The sequence below is a fragment of the Macaca fascicularis genome, chromosome 12 (assembly GCF_037993035.2).
Source record: "Macaca fascicularis isolate 582-1 chromosome 12, T2T-MFA8v1.1".
In the NCBI taxonomy this organism is placed as follows: domain Eukaryota; kingdom Metazoa; phylum Chordata; class Mammalia; order Primates; family Cercopithecidae; genus Macaca; species Macaca fascicularis.
In genome coordinates this window covers 69646059-69664363 of record NC_088386.1, presented here as the reverse complement: position 1 = coordinate 69664363, position 18305 = coordinate 69646059, and the positions used below count along the sequence as shown (strand labels likewise).

Genomic DNA, 18305 nt, shown 5'->3' with positions numbered 1-18305 from the left:
TATATACCCATCACAGTTACTCAAACAATATATGTGCATGTATGTTCATAGTGGCAATATTCATAATAGCCAAAAAGGAATGAAGTACTGATGCTACAATGTGCATGAGCCTCAAAAACATTATGCCATGTGAAAGAAGCCAGGCACAAAAGGTCACATCGTGAATGATTCCATATATATGCAGTGTTCAGAACAGGCAAATCCATAGAGACAGAACTGCATATTGGTGGTTGTCAGAGACTAGGGGGAGGAATAATGGATAGAAACTGCTTAATGAGTACCTTGCTTTATTTTGGAGTGATGGAAATGTTTTGGATCTAAATAGAGGTGGTCTGCATAACATTGTGAGTGTATGAAATGCTTTAGTACTAGATTGTGTTCAGATGGCTAATTTTATGTTTTATGTATTTTACTCCAATAAAGTTTTTAAAAATTAAAAAAGACAAAGAATGTCAGATTGGGTTTTAAAAGTCCACCTCTCTGCTGCCTACAAGAAACACATCTTAAATACAGATGCTCCTGGACTTACGTTGGGGTTACATCATAAGTTGAAAATATTGTATGTTGGCCTGGTGCAGTGGCTCACTCCTGTAATCCCAGCACTTTGGGAGGCTGAGGTGGGTGGATCGCTTGAGGCCAAGAAACCAACATGGCATAACCCTGTCTCTACTAAAAATACAAAAATCAGCTGGGCGTGGTGGCACATCCCTGTAATCCCAGCTACTTGGAAGGCCAAGGCACGAGAACGGCTTGAACCCGAGAGGTGGAAATTGCAGTGAGTCAAGGTTGCACCACTGCACTCCAGCCTGGGTGAGAGAGTGAGTCTCTGTCTCAAAAAGAAAAGAAAATATTGTATGTCAAAACAAAAAGCACTAATACCCCAATATACCCATCATAAAACCCAGAAGTCATAAGCTAAACCATCATAGGTCCAAATTCTCCTTGACTTACAATGCGGTTATGTCCCAGTAAAGTAAAAAATCTTAAATTGAATGAACTATTGTAAGTTGAAGATGCGGAAAAGTTGAAAGCAAAGAATGGAGAAATATATACTGTGCAAGCCCTAACAACAACAAAAAAGTTAGGATAGTATATGATATCAAAGTAGACTTTAAAGGAGTTAAAAGGGGCATTTCATAATGCCAAATGTTCAGTATACCAGGAGGCACAAAAACTTAAGTTTGTATATGCATAATAATATAACCTCAAAATACATAGTGCAAAAAGTGGCAGGATTGGAAGACAAAACATAAGAAAAACAAATCTATAGTAGTAAAAGAAAATATTAATACTTTTAGTAATTGATAGAATAAACAGAACTTTAGTAAAGAATATAGAATATTTAAACAACTTAATGAAGGAAGTTGACCTAATTAACATATATAGGATACTGCACCCAACAACAGTAGAATGTACATTCTTTTCAAGTACAAATGGAACATTTTCCAAAATTGATCATTTCATTGGCTATAAAACACGAATTTCAAATTATTGAAATCGTAAAGAATATATTATCTAAACACTATGGAATTAAACTTAGCAGTCAATAATGGGAAGATTACTAGAAATTGTCTAAATGTCTAGAAGTTAAGCAGTATAATTCTGAAAGATATCATGTTTCAAAGAAGAAATCACTATGGAAAGAAAATAGTTTATGATAATGAAAATACGATATATCAAAATTTGTTGTTTTCTGATGTTTAAACTCAAGTTCTATAAATTTAGTCATAAATGTATATGTCTCAAAATAAGGAAAGGTGAAATCAGTGATCTGAAAGTCTTCTTCTGAAGGAGTTAGAAAAAGAACAATAAAAGGAAAAAGGAACCCAGAGAAATTAGATAAAAGGAAACAATTAAGATGAAAGTAAATATTAGTGAAATAGGAAAGAAGCATGTAATAAAAAGGATCAAAAAGGCCAAAAGTTGGTCATTTGAAAACACTAGTAAAATATAAATTCTTAGCAAGACTAGTGAAGGGGGAAAGAGAAAAGGAAAAAACTAGCATTATGAATGAAAATGTGTTACTGTAGATTCTGTAGACATCAATAGGCTGCTAAGAGGCTATTATAAGCAATTTATGGCAATCATTTTGAAAAATATATGAGATGGGCAAATTTAAAAGACTGCTTAAGAAAATGAGTGTAAAAAGAAATAAAAATGTAAATAGTTTTATATCTATTGAAGAAATTGAATTCATAATTTTAAACCTTACTATAAAGAAAAGTCCTGACCCAGATGACTTTACTATACATGTAAAGTCTCAATCACACTCTTCCATACAGTAGAAAAAGAGGAAAAACTTTATGAGGTCAGAATAGTCCTGATACTAAAATCTTACAATACAAGACAGAAAAATTATAGATGAGTCTCTTTCATGAACATAAAAGCACATTCCTCAGAGAAAGAAGATATCTGCAGTATCTAACAAAGAACTCCTACAAATAAATAAGAAAAAGACAGCCTGATAGAAAAATATGCAGAGACTTCAACAAGTACTTCACAAAAGAAATTCCTCATTAATCACCACAGAAATGCAAATTCAGACTATAGTGAGATACCATACACTTGCCATAAATTAGTAAGACTGACAATACCAAGTGTTGGGAAGAATGTGAAGCAAATGAAATTGTCATACAGTGCTGATGGGAGTGTAAATTAGTACATCTGCTTTTGAAAATTTATTAGCAATATGTATGAAGTTTAGATAAATGCCTGGCCTACAACCAAGCAATTCCAGTCTTAGGTATATACTCAAGAGAAATGCGTGCACAAATTTACCAAAATACATGTACAAGAATGGTTATAGCAGCTTTATTCCTAATAGCCTTAAAGTATAAACAGCCTAGATGTCCATTAACAGTAGAATGTATAAATTGTGCAATATTCCTACAGTGAAATATTATACCACAGAGAAAAACACAATACTGCTACATGGAATGACATGGATGAATTTCACAAATAATACTGAGCAGAAGAAGCCAGACACAAAGTAATATATATTGTGTGATTATTTCTATAAATTTCAATAACAGGCTAATTTGTGATGCAAAGAAGCCAGAAGAGTGATTATCTCTGAAAAGTAGTGGAACATTGTGACTGTACTACTAATAATCTTCTGTATGTTGATCAGGGTAGTAATTACAGACATGTGTTCATTCTCTGATAATTCATTTGGGCACTTGCATATGTTATACTGAGTGTATGTTATACTTCAGTATATTCCCTTCTCAAGTTTGACCTATAGGACCATTGATTATCTTCTGCCATATCAGTCGTGTCTCCAGATTGGACTTTTATTTTCCTCCTTTGATTTTGGTTTCATTAAAAATACTTGTACTTTTATCAGCTCTGTAGATATATCTCATCCATTTTTTTCTAACCTCACTGTTCTCTTTTTGTGACCTCGAGTGCATAGTTGGCTGTCATTGTTAAAGCTACCTGACCAGCATAAGTCAGTTCATCTGCTCCTATTGCATAGATGCTCTTATCTTTTTGCATTCTACTAAGTATGCCAAATAGTTCATTGAGGTTTTTTGTTTCTCAGTCATTTTTAAAGATGTGTTTTTTCTATGACTCTACTTTCCATAAATTATCAGTATTCCTTTTATTAAAATCAGATTTATTGGCTTCCCCACAACCTCCGGACCCTTCCTCAAACATGGTAAAGTCCATTCAAACTTATTTTCAGGAATCACAAGGACAGTTGCCTTTTTAGAGAATGGCCAGATCCTTTGCTGAGATCTATACCTCAGAAGTAAATTGGTGTCCATTTTGGTTGCCACTTTATTGTAGACAGGGGCCAGAAACATTATATTCAGGTGGTGGTCTTACTGTCTACTTCGGTAAATCATATAACTGAAAACCTACAGTTGGCAGCCTGTATTCTACCAAGGTTATTGCTAGAATTAACCTATTGTGTTAGTTCTTGGGGGGTCCCCTTCACCCCCAAAATTACTCAGCCAGAAAGTGGTAGAACCAGGACTTGAACTCAAATCTTGAGGAATATGGCTGAAATCCATATTCTTAACCATATTCCATTTTTCTAAACCTGCTGTTCTCACTTAGCAGTGTATTTTGGACATTTTCCCATGCAGATATACATATAGATACATCTCATCTTAATGGATACAAAGTGTTCTGTTCTATCAGTTCCCAATAACTTGATTAGCAAATCTCCAATTAATTGCTTTTTAGATTTTATTTATTTGTTTGTTTGTTTCTGAGAGAACTTTTGCTCTTGTCCCCCAGGCTGGAATGCAATGGTGCAATCTCGGCTCACTGCAACCTCCCCCTCCCGAGTTCAATTGATTCTCCTGCCTCAGCCTCCCAAGTAGCTGGGATTACAGGCGCCCATCACCATGCCTAGCTAATTTTTGTATTTTTTTTTTTTAAGTAGAGACAGGATTTCGCTATGTTGGCCAGGCTGGTCTCGAACTCCTGACCTCAGGTGATCCAACTGCCTTGGCTTCCCAAAGTCCTAGGATTACGGGCATGAGCCACCATGCCCGGCCTAGATTTTCTTTTAAAAAAAGTTTTAAAAATGTTTATTTCTTTCATTATTTTTTTGGATACAGGGTCTCACTCTGTCATCCAGGCTGGAGTGCATGGTGTGATCGTAGTTTGCTGCAGCCTCGTACTGGACTCAAGCAATCCCCCCTCAACCTCAGCCTCTTAAGTAGCTGGGACTACAGACACACACCACTACACCCAGTTAATTTTTAATTTTTAATTTTATTTAGAGATGGAGTCTCACTATATTGCCCAAGACAGTCTCAAACTCCTAGCTTCAAGCCAGCCTCCTGCCTCAGCCTCCCAAAATGCTGGGATTACAAGCATGAGCCACCATGCCTGGCTTTTTCAATTGTTTCTAATTTATATCTGTCTTCTTGTGCCAGTGCCATACTATTCTAATTACTATAGTTTTATGGTTTATTTTAATATCTAGTAGGACAAGTCCCATATTTTTCTCTCTAAACATTTTTTAACCTTAAGCAAGTAGTTCTTTTAGAATAATGATATATTTAATATATAATATTCTTCAACATCCCTATTTTGATTTTAACTGGAATTTGTTAGATAAACATTATAAAAGGTAGAATTTTTATCAGTTTAGTATTGGATAGGATAGAGAAATTTTCAATGCAGGGTCTGGCTAAAGCAAGTTTTGGGTCAGTGTTTCAACCTCTGGTCTAGAAGTCCCTGGACCTAGAACATTTACTTAATTGGCTGTTGTTGGGGCATTTGAGTAGTGCCATCAGAGTCACTAACAGCCATGGTTCTTGGATTTTTGGATTATGGATCCCTTTTAAAAGCATGTGAAAGTTATGTGCCATCTTCCCTCAAAGGGACATAAATGGAACTTTATGTACAATTTCAGGGTGAAATCTATTTATGGATCATAGGTTAATAATTCCTGCTATGGGAACTGAAGATACCAAGATATAGAAGTCTCGTGTTTTAGGAATATCTAATAAATGACTGGATTATTATGTAATTGTCTGCAAAGAAAAATTACTATTTTTGTGATACATGGATTAATGATCAGCTATTGTACCCCAATAATAAAAATAAGAATATTGAATTTCTCTGATAGCCTGAATGAGAATGAGGATTTTGAATAACAACCTTGGGGGATGTCTAGGCTAAACAAGGAACAGTTATAAAAGTAGTAAGGAAGACAAATATGCCAGGATATGGAACAGAACATGAACTTGCAAGTCACTTAGACCAGAATTTGAATCTCATCTCTGCCACTTACTAGCTCTGGGAATTTAGGCAAGTCACACATGATGCTCTGAATCTAAATACATTACAGTTACTGTTAACAATAACAATAATAAAATATATCAAGAAAATAGAGCATTTCTAATTTTAAATGTGAAGCTCTGAGTAAGAAGAGTCAAAGCAAAATAGTGAGGTATTAAAGGTGAGTTTGGGTTTTTTTGCAGTTAAATGATAGTCGTTTAGCAAAAGCTAGTTCTTGCAGAATTAGAAGCCTGACTTGAGATTTCATGAAAAAAGCCAGTAGTTTTAGTAACTCAGAAATTTGAAGAAAAGGACTAGTGAACAAATTATACAGATGGAAAAGCATACATACACTTCAAAGGAGCACCCAACAGAACATATTGCCATTTTGTAGATCACTGGGATTTAATCTTTCATCTATCATGACAACAACAACAGTTCTGTGCCAAGAACTGTGCTAAACACTGTATGCATTATCTCTTTTAATCTTCACAACAACCCCCAGGAGGTAGATCTCATCTTCTGCATTTTATCAATGAAGTAGGTCACAGACCTGGTAAGTGGCTAGGATTTATTCCCACGCTTAAGCATTATACTGTTACCTCTTGAATTAGTCCACTCATGTAACTGCAATCTAACAAAAAAGTTCAAATGACCAGGAATTTTTATGTATCTCTATAATGTACAGAATTTGTTTTGAAAATGAGGGATTTGTTAAAGTTATCAAAATAGCCCAATTTAGTACCCCTACATCTGTATTTCTATATAATGATAGTAAAGAAATATGGAACCTAAGGCAACTTCTAAATGCATTGGGTATTTAATTTTTTTTTCCAGTTAACCAAGTTCAGTTAACTGGAACCTTTTATTCTTCTAATCATCGTTATTTATATATGTATTTATACATATGAACATAAGGAAATAAATTCAGTCAACCATTAAGCATTATATCCAAACAAGCCCAAATGTTTTCTTTCATCTGTTTAGAAGTTTTTCAGATAAGGAATATCACATCTTTTAATTTTTTGCTAAAATTAGAATTAATTTTTACTTTATGTAAGAAAAAGAGCACATTGAAACTATACCATATACTGATCATTTATATAAGATAATCTTATCTGAAAGGCAATCTGTTTTTTATTTGTCTGAAATAAAACTGACATCTCTTAATAAATCTAAGTTGTCTTTTCTTGGCTGTTAGATCTTTTGTGGAAATAATTAAGAGAGCACTGAGTACAAAATATTTTTATTTCAACTGTTCAAAAACTAGGTTATAATATATAAATTTCTCTAAAAATATTTGAATGTGGCTTTAAGGAATACTGTGCTGTTCAAGAACTTTGATTATAAGTGAATTCTATTTAATTAAAACTTGACTGCAAAAAATTTTTTGAGTGCTCCTAATTTGTAATATAATTTGTAATGTGAGAAAAAGCAAACGAATGCCAAAATGCTTTTGTGATAAGATTTCTGTATCTGAAGTAGTGGTCTAGTTAATTTAAAATGAAAGAGAAATATGGAAATTCCTTCACTAGTGATCAGCACTTATTGAGGCTCTTATGTTTTGTAAAAATGTTTAGAGTTACAGAAGTATTTTATACTTTTTATATGATTAAAATTTAATTTCTTCCCCTATTTTTTGTTTGGCTTTCTTTTGTCTGTTTTCTTTCTTTAATTGAAAAAACTAATGGAACCAAATATAAGATGGTACCACTGTTTTTTCTTTCTTTTGTATAATCTTGTTGCGTGTCTCTACATAAGCTGTTCTGGCCACTCATCATAGTAACCAGCTGGGCCATTTCACCTGCTGGAGCCATTAAAGAGGACTCTCTCCCCCTAGATTAATCCCCTCCGACATTAGTTTTTTGCACTGACAACTAGAGCAGGCATTCAGAATTTGCAGGTGGCCAGTGTGACGCACATAATTGCCTACAATTTTAGGCAATGAATAAAAATGGTCTACATTACTTGTCAAAGGTTGTATATGCAGTGCCAAGTGAGATCTATGGGAAGCCTTTTAGGGTTTAAAGAACAGTTAATAGCAAGGCTGCACAGGGCTTTTTTAATCATAATGCATTTGTAATATAGCACTTTGATCTTCTCCTTGTAGGAAATGGTGTTACATTAGCCACTTTTAAACATTTATGAGTGAAATTCAGTTATAGAAGAGTAAAAGTGATTATTCTTAAGCAGAACATGTTAGATTTCATTAAAAGTTTTCAGCTTGCCCCTTCCTTGTTAAAATCTGTGGGAAGTCCTTTGCCTGGAGGGTTTCAAATCAGGATCTAAGGATATAAGGCTTTTTCCTTATTTTTCCTGTTGGTAACAGCAAGATTTGGAAGGAAGGTATACTAAATATTGAGATAATTTATACAAATGGATATTTAAAGAAGAATAACTGATTATGGTAAAGTACATCGATAAAAATCCAGGAAATTGATTACTAATAATTGTGTTACAATAAATTTTGAGAAATGCATATTTAAAACATATCCATAAATTATCTTTAATAACAACAACAACAAAAACCCAGATGACTCTCAAATGCACTTCTTCTGGAAGAGCAAAATTTGACCTTTCAGACCCGAGAGCCTTTTATTAACACCTGCCTGTAAGGAGAACCTTGCCACACGCAGCTTTTAGATTCAGAACCACAAAACTGATGAGGAAAGGCTTGAAGGGTTCAGTTTGTGTCACTTGCTGTTTGCCGTTTCCATTTCACAGATGATTAATCTTTCTGTGAAGAAAGGCCAGAGAAACAAAGCACATTGGGCTCTTCCTGCAGTTACTCCTTCTGAATGCACACTAGCTTGCTAACTAAAAGGCCTTTAGATTTCCAGCAGAGAGAGATGTTCTGAAAGTGAATGCAGCTGGTTGGAGGTCACCAGTGCAGGGCTCTTGCCATTGTGTAATGGAGGCTTTGGCAGGTTGGGGGGGTGGGGGAGTTGGGGGTATCAGGGGTGCGGCTGCAGGAGAAGTGGTCAGGGAGAAGGTGTTGACAAAAAATTAATTTAAAATAAAAAGGGATTTGGTCAGTTGATTTAATATTTTGGAGGCTGGATCATCGATAATAGGCTCAATTTTGTCTTGCTTGTTTTTCTTCTTAAGGGAAAAATGTAATTTAGTCTTTCTTCAGTATATTCCCTCACTCCATTTTCTAATAGCATGTTTGTCTTCTATATGGCATCACTAGGTAATATTGAAATGGTATTAACTCTTGTATTTAGTCTTTGATGTAATTGAATTGACATTTTTCAGGCTGTTACAAATTTTTGCTAATATTATCCATTTTATACATTAAAAATTTAATGCCACAATGTTTTATTAGTATTTGATTTTTAAGTGAGATATTGAAAATAATTATTTGTGTGACCTAGCCCCCTTTCATTAAAACAATCTATTTTTATTTTGAAAATTTAAAAACTTTTTATTTTAATATTTAGTATCTAAATGCTTAGTTATTCATATATATTTACTTTTTTCTCAATCGTGTGTAGGATATAATGTGCAAAGTAAAATCCTGGGTTATAGATCAAAAGAAACCTGTTCGCTTCTATCATGATTGGAATGACAAAGAGGTAAGTTATAAATATCATGCCATCTCTTACTGCCTTTGCTTTGATTTGCTAGGGAACAAATTAGAGTTGTCATTATTTTACACTTACCATTATATCTAAACTTTTATTTCTGTCAGTGATTGCTTATTCCTGGGCTTGTTATTTTTTTCTTTTCCCCCATTCATGATATTTCATAACCACTAATCTTTTGGAAACAAGAATTATAAAAATGAAAATGCCTACTTGTTTTAAAGAATGTTTACTTTCAAATTCTTCAGTGATTTACTCCATATTTACTAAACTTTTAAAAGGATTCTTTCTCCATCTCCCACTTTAGATTGAAGTGTTGAATAAACACTTATTTTTGACTTCAAAACCAATGGTCTACTTGGTTAATCTTTCTGAAAAAGACTACATTAGAAAGAAAAACAAATGGTAAGTTTTTCCTCACCATATATACCCAGATGCATCATCTCTGTACACACACAAATACACACCCATGTATATGTACTTAACCGCCATGTTTAATTTTAATATTTTTGTCCTTATTATTAAAAAGTTTAAAATGAATGAGAAGGCTTTGCTTGGTATTTACCTTCACAGATGAGTCTTCTAATTGATTTATAGTTAGAGAACTTAAGAAAACCTGAATTAAATTAAGCAATATTGAATTATATGTTTACTTTTCAAATGTAAGTTTATTAGACGTTATTATTTATTTCCATTGCAAAATGGGAATAAATGTCACAACAATAAAACTTCTTACATTAGGATTTCTAGCTGTGTTGATATTATAAGTGACTTTAAAATACCCACTTGGGGTTGTAGCTGGGCATGAATTTTAAAATCCAGATTGAATGCTTTAAAAAAAAAAAAAAAGGCTGTGTGTGGGGAAAGACCAGTACCTGTTTCATATGCTTTAAAAGTACATCGAGGTAAAAACTGTTCATTCATGTATTGATTGTCATTTTTGGCATGTAACCAAAATGTACAAGATTTGTTGCTGTCACTAATAACTTCAGAAAATTATGTGTTCATGTACGTGTAGGCATGTCCACATTTGGCATACCACTCACTTTGACTTGCCTCACTGGACTCTAAGTATTTTATACTATTGAATCATACAAACAAATCAAAACTATCCAAAGCAAAATATCTGAATTCTCCTAAAATATATTGTCTGTTTCTCCCTGTACTTCATTAAGTACTTAGATGCACATGGTTTCAATTTTCCATTAAAAATTCTCATTTCCATATGATATCAAAGAGTGAGAAGGCTTTAAACTGAAAAATAAACATTCATAGACTGGAAGCCAAAACAATAATTAATGTCAGATGGTTAACTCCAATAAATCATTAGAATAAATTCTGTGAAATTACTGCAACTAAAAATGCCCTGTTAATATTACTATAAGACATTTTGTGTTCCCGATAGAAGCTGAATTTAGCCTCTTTATTGGTAATGTTCTAAAAAGCATAAATGGAACTTAAAGATTTCATTCAGGCTGGTCAGTGTCCTCCATCGGGTAATTAACTTTAAAATAATCAGTTCTGTTGCCTTTCAAATTCTTATAAATGTGATGATTGTGTTAAAAATTGTTACCTTTAGGAATGAATTTTAAAATTTATTATTTGACCTCAGTTAATAAATCTTCTCATTGTGGTATGAATGGTAAGGTTTCCTGTGGCTCTGTGAAACAATACAGACATCAAAGTTTACATGAAAAGGGATGAGTCAGTTTCCTTGCCCAAAGGGGCTTCTCACACCTGTATTTGGATGATTACAGGTAGAACTCCCTGGCTCTAATTGTATAGTAAATACCATTTCCCAGACCCTAATGGTAGACAGACTGCTTAGGAGACGCCAGTCTGTGATTTAGCTGTCGCCAGACACCCCATGTTTTTTGTGAGACCAGTTGTGATGATGATATGGTTATAGCCAATTGAAAGTAAACTCTTGTCTAAATAGCAAATTTTAATTTATAATAATGTAGAGGTATGAATGATCCTATTTTATAAAACCAAATCTTAACAGGTTTTAGGTATAACTAATGATCTGGTTTGGGGTTGGTGTGCGTATGTTTTGGGGGGAGGGTTGGGAGGGATCCAGATCTTGTGGAAGTTAGTGTAATTGTAGCTGAAAGATCAAAGACTGGGTAACTGAGTGATGTTCCAGAAGAGAATTTACCACATAGCCATTTTCTGTACAGTTTCTGCCGCCTGCTGTTCCTATTTTCCCTCAAGCTAGCCATTGACTACCCCCTGTGCATCCCTGCTCGTAAAAAATGATTGAGGAAGTATTTGTCATGTATTTATGAGTGGGAAATATTGTGTGATAGGGAATGGCATCTACTGGAGCCAGAAAGATTGCCATTTTCCTTTCATTCAGCCACTCTGCTACAGCTTTAAATCCTCTGTTTATGCAACATAGCCTTTGTATTAAAGTGCAGAATAAATTTTTATTATGAAGGATATGAATACTAGGTTTTCATCATTTATAACACTGAAAGCAGATGTAAATAGTTAAAATCCATTTTAACTACTAAATCCTTTTAATTGTGTTAGCATCTTGTTTTTTGGTAATGTTTACATCTAAGCTGCATTTGCATTATTAGTTGCTTCTTTAGCAAAAGAAAAAGTTTTTGTTTTTTAAGATTAACATGTAATGTTACTATAGCAAATAAGCCTGATGCAGGAAATAGTAATAAATATTTTCATGGGTCTTTTAGATCTGGAAAACTATTTTAAACCATCAAGAAAGAGGTGAGGAGAAGTTTGTGACTTTGGCCACAAGAGGAAGACTAAAACTGTTGTTATTTTAGCAGGTCACCATTTCAGAAGTATTGAACACTTTAGTTACTGAAGTTCACCCTAAATGTAAATGGTAATGTGTTATTTTTCAACCCTAGAGAAGAAGGAAGCATTTTGAAAGATAGGTCTATTGTGTTATTGAGTAGCTGTATTGACCTTTTGTAAGATGCAAAAACTGGAATGGCTCCAAGCATCTACTCACTAGTTTTAACAGTGTTGAATTAGTCATTTCATTGATTTATGATTAAAGACCTAGCCCCTGAAGAGAAGCTGACATGGCAGCCGGGTTGGTTGCAGTTGTGTTATGAGCAAATGACAGTAATCAAGATATTGTAAGTGAATCCATAAACCATTTTTTATTATTACAAATTGCTGTTTCTTGAATGAATCAAACTATATAGAAGTTTTTGTTGTTTTTGGTGAGCACAAGCATTTTTGAACGCTCAAGGTTTTCATTTTCTAAACACGATCAGCTGTTACTTATAACTAATACTATACGCGGTATTAATTTTCATTTGAGATTGCTTACTGAGTCATGGTGTCAGGCAGGTACAGGACATTAGAACTGTCAAACTACTGCTTAATTAGGGGTTTAAATTTCAATCTTTGCACCCTTGCTGCTCTGTTAGTAGAGTATGCCATCCAATTATGAAATCAGTAGAACAAACTAATTTTAGGTATTTTTTTACACCTACCAGCTATCAAATATGTTTCATTTTTGTGATCCTGCCTTTCTTGAAACTGTTAATAAAGGATAATTATATTTTATTATTTATTATACTACATATTTATGTTCAACTAGAAAATATAACTAAACTTTTAGATATGCAGACTTTGTGTGTGTGTGTGTGTGTGTGTGTTATACACACACTTTCATATGCCTTGGTGGGCTTGTAGTCATTTAGTATTACCTTTTGGGTAATATTATATGAGTCAATTAATCTGAGTCATGAAATTGATTCAAGATAGGTAGACAAATACTTGGAAAGTCTTTTAAGCTGTTTTATAATGAAGGGCAATGTGTCAAGTTCACTAAATGCATTTTAAGTAGAAAAATGTTTTATTATTAATTCTTATTATACTATGATTCAGTTCCTTCCCCTTTCCCATCTTTGTGTGTTCATTAGTTTTCCACATAATTTGGACACAACAACTAAAAATAGTTTGGGGATACTATACATTATGTGCTTGGTTCGGGGGGAATCATGGGATAAATATATTTTCTTGATTTCCTGAGCTGCCTATAAAAATTATAGCTACTATATCTCAGCAAGTATATATGTAGATGGAAGTGTGTATATTTTTGACACACAATTTTCTATTTCTGTATGTGTGCATATATATACACACATATATGCATATAAATATAAAAAACGATTTCTGTAGAACTATTGTAGGAGGTCATCAGTTTCTGACAAGATCAGTTAAGCTAGAAATACAACACAGACATTCTGCTTTGGAAAAATTACTTTGTATTATGATAAAGCTTATTAATAGTATTATTTATACTATGAATTAGGATTTCAAATAATTTTTGGTGAATGAATTTTTTGGAATTATTTCTTTCTCTGATCAGAATCTTTAGAGTTAAAAAGAATATGGTAAAGAAAAATGGTCTTTTTATTACAGGAGATGGCTGAAAGAAGTGGGGATGGGGAAAAACCTTTGCCCATTCAGGAATCTTTTTTTTTTCTTTTTTTGGTCAAATGTACTTTTGCATTTGAATATATTTTTACATGTAGTAATATTTGTGAATTCCTGTTTGGTTTTCATTAAATGGGTTTTGAATATTCTTTCGACAATTTCTTGTTCTTATCAAGAGGTAACAATGCAGTAGTGCACTTCGGATTTCTTATGAAAGAGATAATTATATACGAAAGCATTTTTTTTATATGAACATAATGCTACTGACCGTATGCATATTAGGAGTTTCCCTTGGCCTGTTTGTATTTTTTGCAATACTATTTATAGCCAATGATTTCTATTTGCCAGATGGTTCACTGAATTTAAGAAAGTGATACATTTGGGAGTGCCCGTTGTAATCTTATTAGCACCATCTGCTGACTTACTGATTTGTGAGTGATGTAATTTATCAAATATGTCAGGACTTTCATCTTTTTCAAACTAGCTGAAGAATTTCACTCCACATAAATAGGAAAAGTTTTATAAAATTGTTTCTAGCTTCCACAGATGAAAAGGTTTATAAGTACTTTTTAAAAAATAAGTGTTCCTTAGGATTCTGTCATGTGAAATTAAAATATATATTCCCTATACATGTACACACATCAATGATCTAGGAAATGAAATATAAAGTTTGGTTTATAGCTATACAATGTTCTTCAAATTATAAATGATTCATCTGCACAAAGAATTTCTTTGCTTCCCTACCCTACTCACTTTGTTGAATAATTCAAAAGCAGTCCTCTTAAAAATCTGCACTAGAGATTAAGGATCTCTGAGTCATATTTTGTTACCAAGACTCTGAGTTGGGATGAGCTACACTCTTACAACTGGAGTTGATATGGTTTGGATTTGTGTCCCCGTCCGAATCTCATGTTGAATTATAATCCCCAATGTTGGCAGAGGGGCCTGGTAGGAGACTACTGGATTGCAGGGGTGGATTTCCTTCTTGCTGTTCTCATGATAATGAGTGAGTTCTCATGAGATCTGGTTGATTAAAAGTGTGTAGCACCTATACCTTTGCTCTCTTCCTCCTTCTCAGGCCGTGCCTGCTTCCTCTTTACCTTTGCCATAATTAGAAGTTTCCTGAGGCCTCCCCAACCAATGCCTCACGGCCTGCAGAACCATGAGCTAATTAGATCTCTTTTCTTTATCAATTACCCAGTCTCAGGTAGTTCTTTATAGCAGTGTGAGAATGGACTAATACAGGAGTTTAGTAGTTGGTGAAGGCAGTAGAGGAGAATTTTGAAGCTCAGAAACCTTAGGACTGTTGGGAGTGGGAGATACAGGGCAGAACCTTGGGAAGGATTTAGAATGGAGGCTCAAGATAGTTTGTAGGATTTGAATAACAGGTTTTCCTGGGAGAAGGGTGGAGAAAAGGAAAGGTGAACAATGTCAGTGTTTTACAGCCTAATATGTCCTGCTTGTGCAGGATAGGAGGAAGAGCATTATTTGTCTCTACCCTTTTCTCCTGTGCAGCACGTTCCCCAGGCACAGCAACTACCTTTGGACTTAGTGTTGTAGTTTATCTGATGAGTTAAATAGACTTGAAGGCTAGCCAAAAATGTTAGGTACCATTAATAATATTGTTTCTATAAGGAAAATGAATCCTAAAAAACTGGAGAATATGGTCTATTTGTAACCTAGGGAGTAGATGCTATCAAGGAGTTTGGTGTGTTAAGAAGAATACTACTTTAGAATTTGAAATACAAGTGCTGTGGTCTTTATTTGCTACCATAACTAGCTCTTTGAACTTGGCCATTTAAATTACTTAGCCTTTCATGTAGAAGATAATTCATTGAGATTGTTCATATAAAATGTGTTCTGTATAAACAGTGTTTCCCAAATTTAGTTATAGCTCAAAAAGTATTCAGTATGGCTCAAGCCTGTAATCCCAGCACTTTGGGAGGCCGAGACGGGCGGATCACGAGGTCAGGAGATTGAGACCATCCTGGCGAACACAGTGAAACCCCGTCTCTACTAAAAAAAATACAAAAAACTAGCCGGGCGAGGTGGCGGGCGCCTGTAGTCCCAGCTACTGGGGAGGCTGAGGCAGGAGAACGGCGTGAACCCGGGAGGCGGAGCTTGCAGTGAGCTGAGATCCGGCCACTGCACTCCAGCCTGGGCGACAGAGCGAGACTCCGTCTCAAAAAAAAAAAAGAAAAAGAAAAAGGACTTCTTTGGCCTTGTGAATGCATCTTTTGGATACATTACCTTGGTTCTTATTTCTGTTATCAGGATTAAGGAACAAAATGTATCACATGTATAAATATAGCAGTGAGACTCCCATGATATCACTGCCATGTTCTGTACAACCCCATCCCCTCGTTCAGGTTGGGCCCTATAACTTCACCATTTGCAGCTTAGAGGCTTCCATTAGAGTAAATATTCTTTGTTTATATTGTTACAATATGTACAGTCTTTATGTAAAATCGTGTTACAGTAGCATGATTTTTTTTTTTTTTTTTTTTTTTTTGAGACGGAGTCTCGCTGTGTCTCCCAGGCTGGAGTGCAGTGGCGTGATCTCGGCTCACTGCAAGCTCCGCCTCGCGGGTTCACGCCATTCTCCCGCCTCAGCCTCCCAAGTAGCTGGAACTACAGGCGCCCGCCACCACGCCCGGCTAGTTTTTTGTATTTTTTTTTAGTAGAGACGGGGTTTCACCATGTTAGCCAGGATAGTCTCGATCTCCTGACCTCGTGATCCACCCGCCTCGGCCTCCCAAAGTGCTGGGATTACAGGCTTGAGCCACCGCGCCCGGCCGATTTTTTTTTTTTTTTTTTTTGAGACTGAGTTTCGCTCTTGTTGCCCAGGCTAGAGTGCAATAGCGTGATCTTGGCTCACCGCAGCCTCCACCTCCTAGGTTCAAGCAGTTCTCCTGCCTCAGCCTCTATAACCCAGTAGCTGGGATTATAGGCATGCATCACCATGCCTGGTTAATTTTGTATTTTTAGTAGAGATAGGGTTTCTCCATGTTGAGGCTGGTCTTGAACTCCTGAGACCTCAGGTGATCCGCCTGCCTCGGCCTCCCAAAGTACTGGGATTACAGGCGTGAGCCACTGCGCTCAGCCCAGTAGCATGATTTTTTTTTTTAAGTTGTTTATTATTTTAAAAACCTTTTAAAACAGTTTCATTGTGATTTCCTATATCTCAGTCTCTCTGAGTATGAATGTATGTATGTATATGTTGGAGGTGAGGCAGTGAAAGTTAGTGAAGAATTAAAGATCGTCTCTAAAGTTCCCTTCCAGGACTAGAATTTTATGATTTTAATGAAGTGTAATGAATTCACAAAGAAAAGATGCCCATGCAAATATCTAGGTTTGTCATGGTAATTTTCCCTAATTGTGTACAGAGCATTCCTGAGGTTGCAGCCCAATTTAAGAGCAACTTTTCTGGACTAGGTTATAGATAAGACCTGGTCTTTTTTCCTACTCTCATTCCCTCTTCCGTATCTCAGGCCCTTGAAAATAAGCCTTTTCTGCATCTCACCATGTTTCTTCCCACCTTTCCTCATAGTGAGTAGCTGTTGCTTTGGCTAGAATAAGAGCAAAGTGAATTGGCATATCTATATTTGAGATCAGTAACATTACTTAAACTATTACATTCCTTTATTCTAAATTGACCTAGAAAGCATTTCCCCAAAAACATTAGATTGTGAGACTCACCTCAAAAGCCTATTTCATTCACAATGTAGTAGAAATAGAACAATTTGAGAAATATTTTGGTATCTGTGACCATTTTTACCACCAGTTTTAAAATTCTGCTTTTTAAAAATGTGTTCTAAAATAACTGGCTTATGAACTTTGCATATATTTCTATTTATATAAGGCTGGGACTGCACATTGCTGTGCAGTCTGTCTTTTTAATGCTTTACATCAAGAAAAGCAAAACTTGGTAGAAAAAACTTATTATAAATGCAAATTTCAAATTTATGTTCCTTTTGAAGACTGTGAGCTCATTGAGGAGGTGGATACTGTTTTCTTTTTCCTTTTTAAGCAAATAATTATTAAGAATTATTAAGCCTTTCTGTGTGTCATTTATTATCTTAGGTGGTGAACAGAAAAAGCCCTTTCTCCTGCAGGACTTACAGTCTCATGTAGTAATAGACATCCAACAAACAGACATTTAATATAATGCAGGGAATGATTAGGACCATGAATAAAAACAAAGCAGAGTAAGAGGAAACTGTTTTAGTTAGGGTGGCTGGGGAAGACCTTATGAAATAAGGATACATGCCATGAGAGAATCCACGGAAAGCTCAGTCCATGGAGAGGAAACTGCAAGTACAAAGGCTGTGAAGTAGCTAGATGGAATAAAACAGAATACGAGTTATAGGAGTAGAAGTTACAGAATGAAACAGGGGTCTACAGTTGATGTAGAGCGTAATGTGCCATCAAAAAGGAATAAAATGTGAAGACAGCCAGCCACTTGAAAATAACTTACATATTTTTATTTAAGTACATTCCATTGAAACAGATTTCAAACATGTTCTAAATGTGTTCTAAAATTTTATT

At 34.9% G+C, this 18305-nt stretch overlaps 1 protein-coding gene across 2 annotated transcripts in view; it reads left to right on the top strand.

Annotated features, from left to right (window-relative positions):
* The window catches only part of OLA1 (Obg like ATPase 1), a 171398-nt gene that overhangs the window by 112273 nt on the left and 40820 nt on the right, over window positions 1-18305 (top strand). For both annotated transcript variants that reach the window (XM_005573514.3, XM_005573515.4), the window contains 2 exons: window positions 9243-9323; window positions 9640-9737. In XM_005573514.3, the coding sequence (XP_005573571.3) occupies window positions 9243-9323; window positions 9640-9737 (179 nt within the window). The remainder of the gene's footprint in view (window positions 1-9242; window positions 9324-9639; window positions 9738-18305) is intronic.